The 17,056-nt window shown below is 32.7% G+C and overlaps 1 protein-coding gene across 1 annotated transcript; it reads right to left on the minus strand.

Moving 5' to 3' along the window:
* Positions 1–13,321: 13,321 nt before the first annotated feature.
* LOC149552854 (aquaporin NIP1-1-like) lies at positions 13,322–15,939 on the minus strand. The gene is made up of 5 exons (XM_089789819.1): positions 15,643–15,939; positions 14,733–14,957; positions 14,236–14,430; positions 13,722–13,783; positions 13,322–13,604 (listed from the first exon to the last, which is right to left on the minus strand). Exons 1-5 carry the CDS (start codon positions 15,808–15,810, stop codon positions 13,418–13,420), a joined length of 837 nt encoding a protein of 278 aa, XP_089645945.1. The 5' UTR covers positions 15,811–15,939; the 3' UTR covers positions 13,322–13,417.
* Positions 15,940–17,056: the final 1,117 nt, after the last annotated feature.

Below are 17,056 nucleotides of genomic sequence, written 5' to 3' on the forward strand. Positions count from 1 at the left end.
TTTCTACCTTATATGTAGGCAATGGCGGGGTATGATAAGAATTGTGCCCTCCAATTTGTTAATGGGTGGAATGACTGCAAGGTAACCATAAATGGCATTACTTTTCAAGTAAATAAGGAAGTAATTACCATGGCCACTGAGCTATCTATGAAAGGAAAAAAATGGAGAAAGGTCATGAAAATGGCAGATGAGGCTAGCATGAGCAATTTTTTCACGGATGACAAAGAACTAGTGTGCTATAGAGGAGGATTTAAGAGGGATAGGCTACTAGCTCTGTGGGATGACATCTGCCTAGTGTTCATGAAATACTTTACATTGGATGGCAAGTTTGGTGTTTACTACTATTACCACTTTCCCCTCTTGAATCATTTTAGAATTAGGGATTTTATTTCTATCCCTTTTTTTTTGCTACATTCTTTGGAGGATATGGTTAGTGATGTTAGGAAGAAGACAAACAAGGGGCATAACTTCACAATTATTCACCAAGGCCTAATTTTTTGCCTATACCAATTCCATCTTTCCCTTTTCCCCCCAAGGGTGGTGGTGGTTGACAACTAGTGCCACTGCTAGAGTTCCCTCCCCCAAGTACCAACATCAGTACCAAAATTCATACCCCAAGGCCTTCCCCTAGTCATGAAAATAAGAAAAAGAAGAAAGCTGAAGTGGTTGTGGAACAAAAGGATAGTAAAAAGATTAAAGTTGAAAAATTGGTGGAGGTGGAAGAGGAGGACTCAGAGGATGAGGGAGGCAGAAAGGGTAGGAGAAGGTCAGGAAGACTTGCCCAATCCCAGGCAAGACACAAGCAAAAATTTAATAGATTTAGGGTTGAAGAGGTGGAGGAGGAGAGCTCTGATAATAATGAAAGGGAGAGGGAGGACGAGAATAACTCTGACTCCAAGAGAGAAAAGGGGAAAGAGGAGGTAGGAAAAAGTGAGAATTTGCTGACAATTTTGTTGATAATGCTCAGATGTCTATAGGAAATACTCAGATGTCACCTAAAAATGCCATCACTATGGAGACTACCCATGTTTTGGCTAGCTTCACCCTGCAACCCATTACCTTCTGTGAAGATAGTAGTAAAGTGGATACCTCCCCCATTACCATTTCCTCCCTGGTCAAGGAAAAATCCAAGGTTTTTACTAACCTAAAGGTATTGCAGGATGATAACTAGGCGAAAAAAGCTAAAGAGGAAGTTAAAAAGGCGAGAATTGAAAATAGAGAGAAGGTCAAGGAGCAAAAGGAGGCGATTGCTCAATTGGATCAAAGGGTTAAAATTTTTGAGGAAGGATTCTCCACCTTCTCTAAATTTTCCCTAAAGGTCACTCATGCTGCAACAACCACCCTCCAATTGTTAGCATAGGAGAGAGAAGAAATAGGGATGGACATGGAGGATCATAAGCTCCTCTTTAAGTTCCTTGTTGATGATTGGGCTTAGGTTTTATTGGTTGGGAAGGGAAAAGAAAAAATTGAGAAATAAGTCTATAGTTTTAAGGGATCATTGGATCCTAGTTGTTTTATGCTATTATGTTGTTACTTGGTTTGCTAGTATCCAACTATTACTTAGACTTGGGTTGGCCTGACTGTGCCAATAGTTTTTTATGGACTTTAGTAGTATGGTAAACTTTAAAGACTTGTACTATAGATTATTTGGTTTTGTTCATAGTAGTTGTTGGATACAATTATCCAATTGTGTGTTTCCTTTGATGTTACACAAATGTCATATTAGTTATTTGTCAGTGTCTACTGAGTTCAATTGGTCAGCAAAGTAATTCTCAATGTTTGCCAAGCATTCCTATAAATTACTTTGTGGAAATAGTTTCTACCGAGCTAACTTGAGCGTTAAAGGATTTTGTGGCAGAAGTTAGTGTTAATAGAGCTTACATGGTTAACAAAGGAAAGCTAGTGTATATTGAGTTCACTCGATCTCCAAAGGATTTTGCAGGGTTCGCAGTGTTAACCAAGCTTCTGTTGGTTAACACTAGAAATCATTTCTAGAATAGTGTTTATCGAGTAGGGTCAGCCAATAAAGGATTTTTCTATTTTGAGAAATGAAGTTTTATTATTTGATGTAATGATTGTAGCCAACTAAGGTAATGATTATTCATAATTGTAACTTATAAATTAGCTGACTTGATAATCTGAAAGGTCAAGTTGAGAATTCTAAAGTGTAATGAGCGAGCATGCAAGTGTATTGATTAAAGAAGTGAGTGTGAGCGAACTTTGAAGGATGGTTAGATATCCTTGAGGAGCAGCAAAGTTTTATTTGACCAGGAAGGATCTAGTGAAGCAGAACAAAGATCTATATCAACAATTTAGTTGCATCTCATTCGAGTCATTTCATTGTTACTTTTTCACCATGTAGCAGTGATTCCTAAATCTCTTAACAGAGTTGGTCTAACAACCATTTGTAAATCCTCTAACAAGGTGGCATTTCTATTGAATTGTTCTAAAGACCTCTAGCAAGGCCACTCCTAATAGGGTGATTAAAATCCTCTAACAAGGTCACACCTAATAGTGTCTTTTGTAACCTTTAACCAGGTTGGATCCTAATAGGGCTCACTTTAGAAGAGTGAAAATTAGTACCTAGTTACTTGGTGGTTTTTCCCATATCGGGTTTTCACGTTAAATTTGGTGTCTCATATGTTCATGTTATTTCTTTTATGATTGCATGTTAATCACTATGAATGTTTAAAGATCTGTTAAAAGTTAACATACACTGCATCTACCGAGTTACAACAGTTTTCTATATGTTTATCGAGTGATAGCGGTAACTAGTTTATTAAACATCTAAGGGATTTATGGATTTGTTTTTGTGGTAACTGATTCCCCCCCCCCCCCCCCCCCCCCACCACAAGTTACTCCATCTATATTTCCACCAATTGGTATCAAAGCTTTTGGTGCTTGCAGGAAAGATTTCAAGGATCTAAGCTAAAGAGCAGGATGTCTTATAAGAGAGAAATTCCAAGGCTTAACAAGGATAAATTTTTAGCATGGCAAGGACTGATGAGACTTCATTTGGCTTTCATTGGAGATACAAGATTGAAATACCTTGATCAAGAATATACAACTCCTTTTGGTACACTATTTGTTAATGAGATTGTTAAGAAAAAGACTCATAACACCATGATGATAGACATTGCATTTGCCTTAAGCTATGAAGAATTTGATGATATCAAGGACTAAAAAATTACTTTTGAAATGTGGAACAAGCTGAAGGATATCTACGAAGGTAATGACAATGTAAGAAGAGCCAAAGTAGAAAGTCTAAGAGGACAATTTGATCAGATGAGAATGAGAGAGGATGAAAACATTGCCAAATATGTTGAAAGAGTCAAAGCAAGTGTCAGTGCAATCAAAGCTTTTGGAGGAGATATCAAAGAGGAAATGACTGTAAGTAAAGTTCTTAGAACATTACTCCCCATTTGTGCAATTAGAGTATCTGCAATTCAAGAAAGAAGATGTGAAGCAAATCATAAGATAAATTTGGATACCATAGTAGGAAGATTGACTGCATTTGAGCTAGATAATTATGACAATTATGTTCCAGCTTCCAAGAACATTGAATCAGCATTTGAAGCCAAGCTTTCACTCAAGGAAAAAGGAAAAAAATAAAGTAATCTTAGTCAGAAAGTGAAGAAGAATTAGAAGAAAGTTCTGATAGTGATCTTGAAGTTGTTGAGGCTCTACTTGCAAGTAAATATTCTAGAGGCAAAGAAAAATACAAAGGTAAGGTTCCCGTAATCTATTTTTCATGTGAGGAAATTGGTCATATTGTAGCTCGGTGCCCAAACAAGTAAAGCAAGGATGAAAAGAAATCTCATAAGTGCAATGGCAAGAAAGATTTCAAATCATTCAAGGACAAAGGTAAGAAAACATGTTTTATGGCTAAGAACTCTAAGGATTCTAATAATAGTGAAGATAAAATTGTTTACATTACTGTGAAAGATGAATCTGATAATGATAAGGAAGATAAGATGGCACTTATCTCTCATGTGAGAAAAAATGATACATGGATCATAGATAGTGGTTGTTCTCATCATATGACTGGTGATAAAACTAAGTTTGAACATTTTGAAGACTATGATGGTGGTAGTGTAAGGTTTGAAAATAACGAACCTTGTTGCATAAAAGGAAGAGGCCGAATCTCATTAACCAAAGAACTTGTATGTGATAATGCCTATTGGCTTGAAGGACTAAAACATAATCTATTGAGTGTAGCACAACTAATCAATATTGGATTCAAGTGGAGTTCATGCATGGAAAAGAAAGACTACTGGATGACAAAGGAAAGCTAATTGGACCAGGCATACAAACAAAAGGTAACTTGTTGTATCTTGATCTTAGTGAGTGCTCATGTTTTATTGCTCAAGTTGAAGAAAGTTGGTTATGACATAGAAGGCTATGTCATGTAAATTTTAATAACATGGTAAAGATAGGCAAATTTAGGAAAGTAAGAGGCATTCCTATTTTAAAGAAACCTGATGTTGGTCTATGAAAGAATTGTCAGATCGGTAAGATGGGAAAGACTAGTTTTAAAAGCAAAAGCTATCAGTCTGAAGATATTTTGGAAATTGTGCATGCTGATTTCTATGGACCTATTGGAATTTAGAGCTATACTAGAGAAAAGTTCTTCATTCTTTTTGTTGATGACTACTCTAGAATGATCACTGTTATGTATATGAGAGAGAAGTCAGAAGCATTTGAGAAATTCAAATGGTATTTGGCTAGAGTAGAGAAGGAAACATGGAAAATACTAAAATGCTTGAGGTCAGACAAAGGTGGTGAATTCATCTCCCATGAATTCAGTAACTTTTACATTGAAAGTGGAATCAAAAGATAGGTATCAGCTCCTAGAACTCCTGAGTAGAATGGAATAGCTGAAAGGAGGAGTATATCTATCATGGATTGTGAAAGGACTCTAATAATTGAAAAGAACACTTCTATCAAATATTGGAAGGAAGCTATCAATACTGTAGTTCATACCTTGAATTGAGTACAACTGAAAGAGGACTCATTCAAAACCCCTATGAATAATAGTATGGCTATAAACTCAATGTAAGTTACCTGAAAGTATTTGGAAGTAAATGTTGCATTTTGAAAGAATCTAGAAAAGGAAAATTTGATGTGAAAGTTGATGAAGGTATATTTTTAGGATATTCTTGCAAGAGTAAGGCATATAGATGTTTGAATTTGTCTACTCACAAAATCATAGAAAGTGCACATGTGAAAGTAGATGAGTTTGCAGAAAAGACTGAAGAAGAAATAAAAAAGGAACCATAAGATTACAGGAGATTTGTTTTCATTGAACCTGATACATTGCCATATACATATGTTAATCAAGTGACTTCTACTCTCGAGTCTTCCTTAGTCACTGAGTTGCAAGAAGTTCCAACCAAGTCACAAGGACCCGAGTCATAGTCTATAGCTACCGAGCCAATGCCTACTAAGCCAGAGTAGCCAAAACCTAAAGTTGAAGTGCAAGAGGATGACAATGCAATTCATTCAAAAGGCAAGGAACCTGTGTTGGCCAAGTATGTCAGGAGACATCATGCACTAGATCAGATTATTGGAAATAAATTTGAAGATACTATGACAAGAAGTAAGCTAAAAGGTAGTTGTTTAATTGCTGATTTTAAACCTAGAAATGTCAAAGATGCATTGGAAAATGAAAGTTGGATTGAGGCTATGAATGAAGAGATAGAGAAAATAGAGAAGAAAAAAATAGGGACTCTTGTATCTAGGCCTAAAGATAAAAATGCGATTGGAACAAAGTGGGTATTCAAGAATAAGTTGAATGAAGATGGTAAGGTATCAAGAAACAAAGCTAGATTGGTATGTAAATGCTACTCTCAAGAAGAAGGAATTGATTATGGAGAGACTTTTGCTCTTGTTGGAAGATTGGAAGGTGTCAAGACCTTACTTGCATATATTGCATACAAAGGATTTAAGGTATATTAGAGGGATGTCAAATCAACATTTGCCAATGGTATTCTTGATGAAGAATTCTATGGTGAGCAACCTAAAGGTTTTGTTGATCCAGACAAAAAGGATATGGTCTAAAAATTACACAAAGCATTGTATGGTCTGAAACAAGCCCCTAGAGCATGGTATGAGAGATTTTATAACCATCTAATTCAAATTGGTTTTTAGAGAACTAATGATAACAGTAGCTTGTACATCAAGGAAGGACCAGATAACAAGATTGTTTTGGCATAAATATTTGTGGATGATACTTTGCTTAAAGGAAATGATGATCTATGCAAAGGTGTTTTAGAAGAAATGAACAAAGAATTTGAAATGTCTATGTTTGGTGAGATTAAATTCTTTATTGGTCTTCAAATTCATCAGAGCAAGAATGGTATCTACATCACTCAGTCTAAGTATATCAAGGAGATACTCAAAAGGTTTGGTATGGAAGATTCAAAACTAGTTGGAACCCCCATGTGTACTGGACTAAAGCTTACCAAAGATGATGACTTAAAAGAGGTAGATCAAACCTTATATAGATCAAAGATTGGAAAATTGTAGTATGTAGTTCATACAAGGCCTGATATTGCTCTTGTAGTTGGTATAGTGGCAAGATTTTAAGCAAAACCTAGAGAAAATTGGATGATGTCAATCAAGAGGATCTTGAGATACTTGAAAGGCACTGAAGATTATGGATTGTGGTATAAATTTAGAGGAAATTTGGATTTGAAAGTGTTTACTGATGCTGATTGGGAAAGAAACATTGATGACAAAAAAAGTACAAGTGGTGGAGCATTTTTTCTAAGAAAAAGGTTGGTATCTTGGACAAGCAAAAAGAAAAATTGCACATCCCAATCTACAACAAAACAAAAGTATGTCATAGTAGCAGTAGTGAACTGTTCTAACATTGTTTGGTTTAAACAGTTGCTAGAAGGCATGAAGGTTGAGATCAAAGAAGCAGTTGTTATGTTTTGTGATAATACAAGTGCAATTAACATATCAAAGAATCCAATGATGCCTTCCAAAACCAAACACATTGCTATAAAATCACTTTGTTAGAGAATTGGTGTAGGATAAGGAGATTAGATTGGAATATGTCCATACAAAAGAATAGATTGCTGACATATTCAACAAGCCATTACTTAAGGATGCATTCTTGTATCTAAGAGGTAAGTTAGGGGTCATTCCCCTATCTAAAGCTCACTAAAATAATTTTTTAATGATGCATCAACAAGAACCAAGTTAAAGATCTATTAGTTGATGCAACATAGTCATGGGAACATTGCATATGAATTAGTACTCAAGGTACATTGATACTCATCTGGTATGTGTTGTCAAAGAGGGAGAGTTTACCGTCATATCTTTTTGAAATTTGTTTGAGGGAGAGTTTGTTGTTTAGAAAAGAGGCTATGTAATTCCTTCATAGAGGGAGATTACTGCATTTAAAAAGTTTGTGGCATAAAATCTAAGAGGGAGAAAATTTTCTATCAGAGAAAGACTTGTTTCAAATTTTATTGTGCTATGACATGTTGTGTTGCCATCAATGCCAAAGAGGAAGATTGTTGGATACAATTGTCCAATTGTGTGTTGTCTTTGATGTTACACAAATGTCATATCAATTATTTGGGAGTGTCTACTGAGCTCAATTGGTTAGCAAAGCAATTCTTATTGTCTACCGAGCATTCCTGTAAATTACTCTATGGAAACAGTTTCTAGCAAGCTAACTCTGATATCAAAGGATTTTGTGGCATAAGTCATTGTTAACCGAGCTCACATGGTTAAAAAAGGAAAGTTAGTGTTTACCAAGTTCACTCAGTCTCTAAAGGATTTTGTAGGGTTTGTAGTGTTAACTGAGCTTCTGTTGGTTAACACTGGAAATCATTTTTGGAATAGTGTTTACCAAGCAAGGTCGATCAATAAAGGATTTTGCTATTTTGAGAAATAACTTAGTTTAATTATTTGATGTAATGATTGTAGCCAACTAAGGTAATGATTATTGGTAATTGTAACTTGTAAATTAGCCGACTTGATAATCTGAAAGGTATATATTAAAGGTCAAGTTGAGAATTCTAAAGTGTAATGAGTGAGCATGCAAGTATATTGATTGAAGAAGAAAGTGTGAGAAAACTTTGAAGGATGGTCAAATATCCTTGAGGAGCAGCAAAGTTTTATTTGATTAGGAAGGATCTAGTGAAGCAGAACAAAGATTTATATCAGCAATTTAGTTGCATCTCATTTAGGTCATTTCATTGTTACTTTCTCACCATTGTAGCAGTGATTCCTAAATCTCTTAACAGAGTTGGTCTAACATCCACTCGTAAATCCTCTAAAAAGGTGACAGTTCTAATGAATTGTTCTAAAGACCTCTAACAAGGCCACTCCTAACAGGGTGATTAAAATTCTCTAACAAGGTCACACCTAACAATGTGTTTTGTAACCTTTAACTAGGTTGGATCCTAATAGAGCTCACTTCAGAAGAGTGAAAATTAGTAGCTAGTTACTTGGTGGTTTTTCTCATATTGGGTTTCTACGTTAAATCTGGTGTCTCATGTGTTCATGTTATTGATTTTATGATTGCATGTTAATCACTGTGAATGTTTAAAGATCTGTTAAAAGTTAACATACACTACATCTAGCGAGTTACAACATTTTTCTGTATGTTTACCAAGTGACAGTAGTAATTAGTTTATCAGACATCTAAGGGATTTGTGGATTTGTTTTTGTTGTAACTGATTCACCACCCCACCCTCAGTTACTCCATCTATATTTCCAACAATAGTATGTTGGTTAGTAGTTTGGGTTGTAATATTGTGGTTAAGTTACTTCTTATTTTGTTTTTGCTTCAGTAATGTTCTATGTTGGTTTCTGCTGGTGATGTATTGGTTACTAGCCTTTTGGATGTACGGGTCGAACCCCTTGTTTTTGGTCACTTTTAATTTCAAAAATAGTGTATTTTGTAACCTTTAATAAGGTTGGATCCTCACAGAGATCCCTTTAGAAAAGTGAAAAATTGGTAGCATGTTACTGGTGGTTTTTCCAAAATTGGGTTTCCACGTTAAATCCCAGTGTCATACTTGTTTGGATGGTATTTGAAATATTTTACAAGTAATGTTTTACATTCTGTAAACTTTGTTACTACTAGGAAATTAGATTGCAAATTTTATGGTGTTGAATTTTTTCTATAGAGACTGAGCTACTTAATGATTAAATCTGAGGTAATTAAAGCGATTAAAATTTGAATTGGTACATTTGGACCTAAGGATAACTGATACACCCTCCCTTGCCCTCTCAATTATTCTAAATCATTCTAAAAGTGAAATCTTTTTATATCTTGATATTGTGTAAGTAATTTTTCTCTTTGATTAAGTATTAAAGAGTAAATCTAGATTATATCCAATTGTTATCTTAATAAGAAAAGGTCAAGGGTTACAAAAGTACAACTTGTAGAAATTGTTTGGTCACATAACTCTGACTTGTCTCCTTCATATTTCTTTTTAACATATACATAAATACATATTACATAAGTTTTGTCACATAGAAACCTTAAGTTATTTGGAATCTAACCTCCCGTATGGAAGTGGAATTATCCCATGTTTAAGTTCATATTCTCTTATATATTTATAGATTATGACTTTTTATTGGTTGTTTCTTGATGTGCTAGTAGACAACCCAACATTGTGAGAATATCAGCAGTACCAACTAGGCTATAATCTCAATTACAATGTTTAAACCATACAAAGTGATTCTTAGAACAACACAATGGGTTATTGCTAGGATAGAGCATTCTGCTTCAGTCTGTAGGTCTAATGGACCCTAGTTTACATCTATGGTGGGAACTATTAGAATTTTCACTAAAGGTATGAATACCAACTATATACACCTAAATATGATTACACAAATAAGTAATTTAATTTAGTTACATTTGAGGACATTTTTAATTAAATATTTAGTAAAATAATCGAATTATGTTGTCCCCTTAGTTAATTAATTCAATTAATGAACTATAGTCCAATTAATCATCAAAATGACAACTCGTAGTCTAACAATTAATTAAATCCCCCTTCCTCTATTAAATTAAGTAAAAAAAAATTCAATTTAATTAATATAGACAGTTCTCCCTTTTGATTAAATAATTCTTATTTAATCAATCCTAGCCCTAGCCTAACCCTTAACCAAACCTTCTACCCATGGTTCAAACTCAACCCAACCCATTCACCGTGCTAAGCCCACTTAATTAATTAATTAAGTGACCCACTTAAATTCTTCATAAACTCCTACTTGCACCCTAATCACTTCCTAGACCGAACGTAATCTCACCATGTAACCAATTGCACAACTTTAAACATGAGGATTAAGAAATTCTAACCCAAACCTAAGTCAACACATGTTGAATCCTCCCACTCCCCAACCAAGTGCAATTAATGCCAATCTTAAATTTACTTACGCACCCCTTACACCTTTGTTCCCCCTCACATCTCCCAAAATAGTCACATTCCCTCCATTTTCCAACCCTCTCTCCTTGTGACACTTGCCACAATGAGAATGATTTGACAAAGCTCTCTCTCTCTCTCTCTCTCACACACACACACACACACACACACACACACACACACACATTTGAAGATTCAATCTAGAGCATTCATTTCACCTCCTATTTGCTTATAAATTGAACCCTTCACTCCTTCATGTTCATCCACCATCATATGCAAAATTATAATGCTACTTTGAAAGCTTAAAATCTATCAAACTACCATTACTATGCCAAAATCTCTCTAAAAGTCAAAAATCATGTTTTTTTCATTGATAAGCTCAATCTCAATAACTTTGAAGCTTGAGCATACCTTATTACACACACATTTCTCATCTTGGAAAAAATTCATTTAACAAAGGAGACTTTAGATTTGGGTTTACAAGGTTTGCACATTCTTGTGGTTGTTTTGTGTCTTTTAGTTGTGGCTTTATTGTAATTGTTGTTAATAGTTTGTTTGTTGAATGTTTAGCTTAGCTTCATATTCCTAACCCACATTTCATTGCATACATCAACAAAGTATTTATTTATGATAGTTGTTGGCAAGCTACTATAATCATCATGTTTTTATTTTTTGACATACTACAAACCATTGTGATACATCATCTTAACATAAACATCCTAAAATTTGATATATATATATATAACATTAATCAAAATAATTTACATCTCCCATTTCAAAATACACATTTATTATAATTAGTATTCAGTTTTATTTTATGTTATTTTTTATATAATTTATTTGATCTCTTCTTATCTAAGAAAATATTTAATTCCACTTTATAAAAGTATATAATTGTTAAAAATCAATATTAGCAACTCTTAGATACATATGTAATACAGACTTAAAGTCATTACACGTTAAACAATCATGGATCAATCTCAAATCAATATGAGCTCTACATAAAAATAAATAATTAAAACACCAAAACATACCCACCGACACCTATAATTGGGTAGTGTTTATGATTAGCTCGTCTAATAATTGAACACCATATGAGGCAAAGTTTATACGTTACCGTACAAACATGTCGCCTAAATTTCTCATTTAATATATGCTTACCATGAAAATCTATAGGTATTAACTATTTTTAAAAGTAGATGTACACATATATTTTTATTATATCCGCCCGAATATTCTACTCTATCTATTTTTTTTTTTTAATAGATATAGATCCAAACAAGATATTGCCAAGATTTTATGTAAATATAGCCAAAGATATAGACAAAGACGATAAAGATGTTATATAAACATTAATAAGAAACATTATTGTTATTTAAATTTTAAAATAAAGTGGGTGTTTTTGAGTAAAAATAAGATTATATATATATAACAAATTCATCAATGATTGAAATTTTGAAACTTAAATTTTAGAAGTTTATTCATTAATGAGAATCTTATCGATTGAATGATTTTTGGTGAAAACTACAAGAAATTAATCGTTTGCATAAATAACAGAATAATAAAAAGTATTTGAATTATAAAAAAATATAGAAATTTTATATGGTTCAATTGATTAAAGTACAAAAAAAGAATAATTAATTTTTAATTATACTATTATCGAAAATTCAAAAAATTAAAAATACAAAAATTATACTAAAAAATAGAAATAAATATTATCTATCTTCAATTTCAAATCAATAAAAGACCATCTGTACAACTTAAATTTATACTTCAATACCACCACTAGCTAAAGAATTCAAATCTATTAACTCGTGCTTATTATTATTATTTTAGTTTGAGCAATAAAAGAGAGAATAACTTATGGAGCAATTGAAGAGTTTTAGGACACCATCTACACCAAAATCAGTATGAAATTGACCAAGCTCCATTTGAATAGTTCAAGCAAACTTGTACATTGTTGAACAAAAAATCATTTCGTGCTCTATAGTCTTTTCCAAAGTTTGACGTTATCCAAAAGAAACACTACTTTTTATGAAATATAAAACTTCAAATAGATGGTTGTAGATATGTATAACATGTGCCTTTTGGAAATATCATTTGAGTTTTAATTTTTTATATAATTAGGAAACTGTATTCGAATGGAACAAAATGTTTAACAATAAGAAGATCCAGGGCTTTAACTTCGAGACACATTCAATTTTCAATATTTCACATGATTGAAATAGTGGGTATAATGTAATGAAATGTCAATATATAAATCAATAAAAGAAATTTAGATATAATTATTAATTTTAATGCAAGGACAGGAACTTACATGTGGAATTTAAACTATGGGTATTAATAAAGTAAATAAAGTGTTTCAATCAAAATTTACAAATGTTAAATATTAGAAATACAAATGATCAGCTATTTGCTATTGATTCACATAAAATTTATTAATAAACTTTTATTTATTTTTAAGTTTTATTAATGACTGATAGGCATTCTACAATTGCAGAATAGGTGGAGTGGGATGGTATGAGCATGTTAATGTTAATTTGACATTAAATTTGACAATATCACATAAAATATTCGTTTAAATTGTAATATTTAATAAATCATCTTATTTTTAGAAATAAAAATAAAAATCTTAAGTTAGTAAATAATTTTAGATGTAGTAAATTAAATTATAATCATTTCTTTAGATAGATTTATTTAAGATATCTATACTAGTTTTACACTATTAGATACATTAAGAGTAAACAGTCATTAGAACATGATAGTAATCACTCCTCTTAATTAAGAATTTTAGAAAAATATTATAAGTAAAGTACAAAATTATTAACATATTAGCCGTTAATTTCAATGCAACAAATATATATATTTGTCATAAACAAATTAATTGCATTCATTTTTTTTTAACAAAATACAATAAAAAAATAGAAATGAAAATGTCATGCACAAATTAATTGCATTCATTTTTTTTTTACAAAATACAATAAAAAAATAGAAATGAAAATGTTATGCAAATTTCATGATTATTTTTTGAGGAAGGATCCATTCTGTTGGGGTTGATCAAATAAACGAATAAGATTATATGTCCAAGTGCCTGCAATTGCACCAAGTACTGGAGCCACCATGTAAACCCATATGCTTGTGTATTTGTTCCCTGCAATTGCTGAACCTAAAGTTCTTGCAGGGTTCAATGATGCTCCTGATATTGGGCTACAAACAATAACAAAAAGAGTTTCACATTATTGTTTGTGATTTCAAGTTCAACATTTAAGAAAAACCTATTACATTTTTCTACAAGTAAAGATTGATTAGAAGCAAGAATCATACCCGGCTAGAATGACTACCATTGCAACTGTTGCTCCGATTGTTATTCCCCCCATTTCTCCAATCTGCATAAAAATTAAATTTTGGGCTTATTCTTATCTTGGGCTTTGTAGATACACACAAATTGAAAAATCTGATGTTAACTGAATTGCTAAATCTTTGGAGTTCATTCTCAGCATCAATCTGATCTCTTAGATATACAACAGAGTCTACTATTGATAAGGAGATACAATCTCCAGGGGAAGAAACTAACTATGTAGAACTTATTTGAAATGGCCTTGCCTTTTCCAGAAAGCACTAATGCATAATTCATTCTTATATACCACAGCTTATGCTAATTTGTGCACTGTTACATCTAAGAGACTGGAAAGACATTTTTTTTAATAGGTAAATGATCAAAACTTTGCTTTAATTATTTGGTGAGATCAATTGTATTGAAGATTCTTGCCTAATTGGATAGCCATTTTCAAAGATACCTATTAGATAAAAATGTCAAAAAGAATGGATATGAATGTACCGCTCTGGTATCAGTGCCCACTCCACAGACCACAAACATCAAGAAAAATGTGATGATAAATTCCAAGACAAAGGACTGCATATTTGACCCAGAAGGCACAGTTGCTGCTATGTGTGCTATATCTCCAAACATCAATCTTAGAACAAATGCAGCAGAAACTGACCCAACAACTTGAGCTGCTATGTACCCTGGAATCTGCCATTTCAATTCAATTACAACACTTAAACCTCATGACTAAGAGGCAAGTGCCTACAACATATCAGTAAATTGCGAACCTCTCATCTGAGAGGTCTTGATTTGGAGTCTACTTAACTTAATAAATAATAATAATAATTAATCTTGACTGCGGCTCTTACCCATCAAAAAAATGTCACAGGAATTCCATACAATTGGGAACACCCCATGTCAATTCAGGCATAACAATGCATTCTAATCCAAACAGGAATTCAATATTGGTAATGGGAATAGATGAATTTGACAAGGCATAGCATACAGACCTCTTTCAGTGGAAATCTATTGACAGTTGCAAAAGCCAGTGTAACTGAAGGGTTGAAGTGTGCTCCAGAGATATGACCAACAGAGTAGATCAATATCATCACTGTTAGTCCCCAAACTATTGACACCCCAAGATGAGTTATGGAGCCATCAGTCTTCTTGTCAACAAGAACAGAGCCACATCCAGAAAATATCAAGAAGAATGTTCCTATCAGTTCCGCTGCAACCTTCATCATGGAAAACATCAATGTTAAAACACAAAAGGATTAGAATTTGAATGTTACACAGAGAATAAGCGTTATAGCATAACATAGCTGCAAAGAACAGCAAATCGAAACAACTAAAATGTTTCTGGATAAGATTGTGTGTTTTTTGTTTCAATCATCAATGGAGTATGATCCGAAAACATTGATGATTAAAGAAACATATGCACTCTCAATCAGAAGCACAATATATAAGACTATGGATTGTAGAAATTAATTAAAACATTATATATTATGTTTCTAGATAAGATTCTGTTTTTTCCTCAATCATCAATGGAGTATGATCCGAAAACATAGAAACACATGCAATCTCAATCAGATGCACAATATATAAGACTTTGGATTGTAGAAATTAACTAAAACATCATATATTATGTTTCTAGATAAGATTGTGTTTTATTTTTTTCAATCATCAATGGAGTATGATCCGAAAACATAGAAACACACCCAATCTCAATCGGAAGCATAATATATAGGACTGTGGATTGTAGAAATTAACTAAAACATTACTAAGAGATTCAACCTCAGGCTAAAAAACAAGGATCCCAATTCCAAATTTCTTTTGAATTCCATCAAACAGGGTAAAACTGAGATTATATAAAATGAAACAGCCATGACCCAAAAAGAGCAAAGTTGAAAAGAAGCTCACTTTTCTGATAAATTCTGCAGATGGCATTCGAGAAGCAGGAAATCGGTTCTCACCGTCTATCAAGTTTCTTAGGGTTAGATTTTCCTGTACATTAAAATCAGGGGTTTTCCTACCATTTTTATCACTTTCAGAACTCCTAATTTCAGTGCTGCCCAATTCTACATCCATATTCAGCCCTCTCAAACACTTTGCAATGTTTTGAATCTTTTGCAAGTGTTGTTTTGAATCTTTGCGAACAATACAGATGAGATGACAAATGACCAATTCATCCTATATCAATTTATAGTTTACCCATTTCTAAAAAAGGTGTAACTACCATGGAACTGATTCATTTTCTCTTTTATTCGAAGTCTGTTTTGGAAGTGTGTTCATGCAAATTGGTGTCCTCTTCTACAAGAAGATAAGGTTTAGCAGTTTTCAAGGTTGACCAATTGTTTTTTGAACCCTTCTTTTTATCACATGAATTGATAAATGAATGTTCTTCCAACATTAACTAAAACAATAAGCAAACGTCTCCATCTACTTGGCAGTATTATATTGGAACAGAGCAGCACTCAAATGTTTCTCATGAGCTTGAAACAGGAGGATTTTTATCTCTCTAATTTGAAAAATAGGGTTTCCTGTAGATTCTATGATTTTTTCTATTAATAGCCTAGGAATCACCGCCTTCAGGGAAACCTATTGGATGAAAGGGATCAACAGCAAGAAAGGAAAACCCTACTTATCCAATTGCTGTGCTTTGTTGGGTTTGTTTTCTAATTTGGGTATCTCCGTCATTTTCTCTCCATTCATTCATCGTATATGCCATTCATTTTTATTTGAAATATATCTTTTTAGCACAAATTCTACTGTCATCCTGCATATCTTCTGAATGTTGTTATTAAGGTTGGTAGATTCTATAAAATTATAATAAGTAAAATGATAAACAAGATGATAAATATGTGTTAAGTTATTAAATGAATATATTTATATTTTATAAATAAAAGTTATCTATAATATTTGTAGGTATCAAAATTTTTAAAAGTTAGTGTTTCTTAAAAATATTCTTTTAAAAAATCTAGTAATAAAAAGGGAAGATAGTCTTAGGTTTTTTGTTTTATTAGATTATAAGATTGGTGATTCTATTGGGTAGTTAAGCTTAAAAGAATGTTGGAAGAAATCAATGCATATAGTTTAACAAATAAACTATGACAATTATCATGAATCGACATTGTGTTGCTCCATTGTTCTCAGTCTTCTTTTTGTAAGATAATCAGCTATATCAATCAGGTATCAACATTGCCTCTCCCCATTTCTCTCATTGCTCTCAATCTTTTCTTTGTAAGATTTAAGTAATTTGGTCTTAGATTTTTGTAACACAAAGCATAATAATTTTCACATAATTCAAAGAAAAGGATGATATAATGTTTCAAGA

This window comes from Cupressus sempervirens, chromosome 6, assembly GCF_028749045.1.
Source record: "Cupressus sempervirens isolate cs-2001-9-10 chromosome 6, ASM2874904v1, whole genome shotgun sequence".
In the NCBI taxonomy this organism is placed as follows: domain Eukaryota; kingdom Viridiplantae; phylum Streptophyta; class Pinopsida; order Cupressales; family Cupressaceae; genus Cupressus; species Cupressus sempervirens.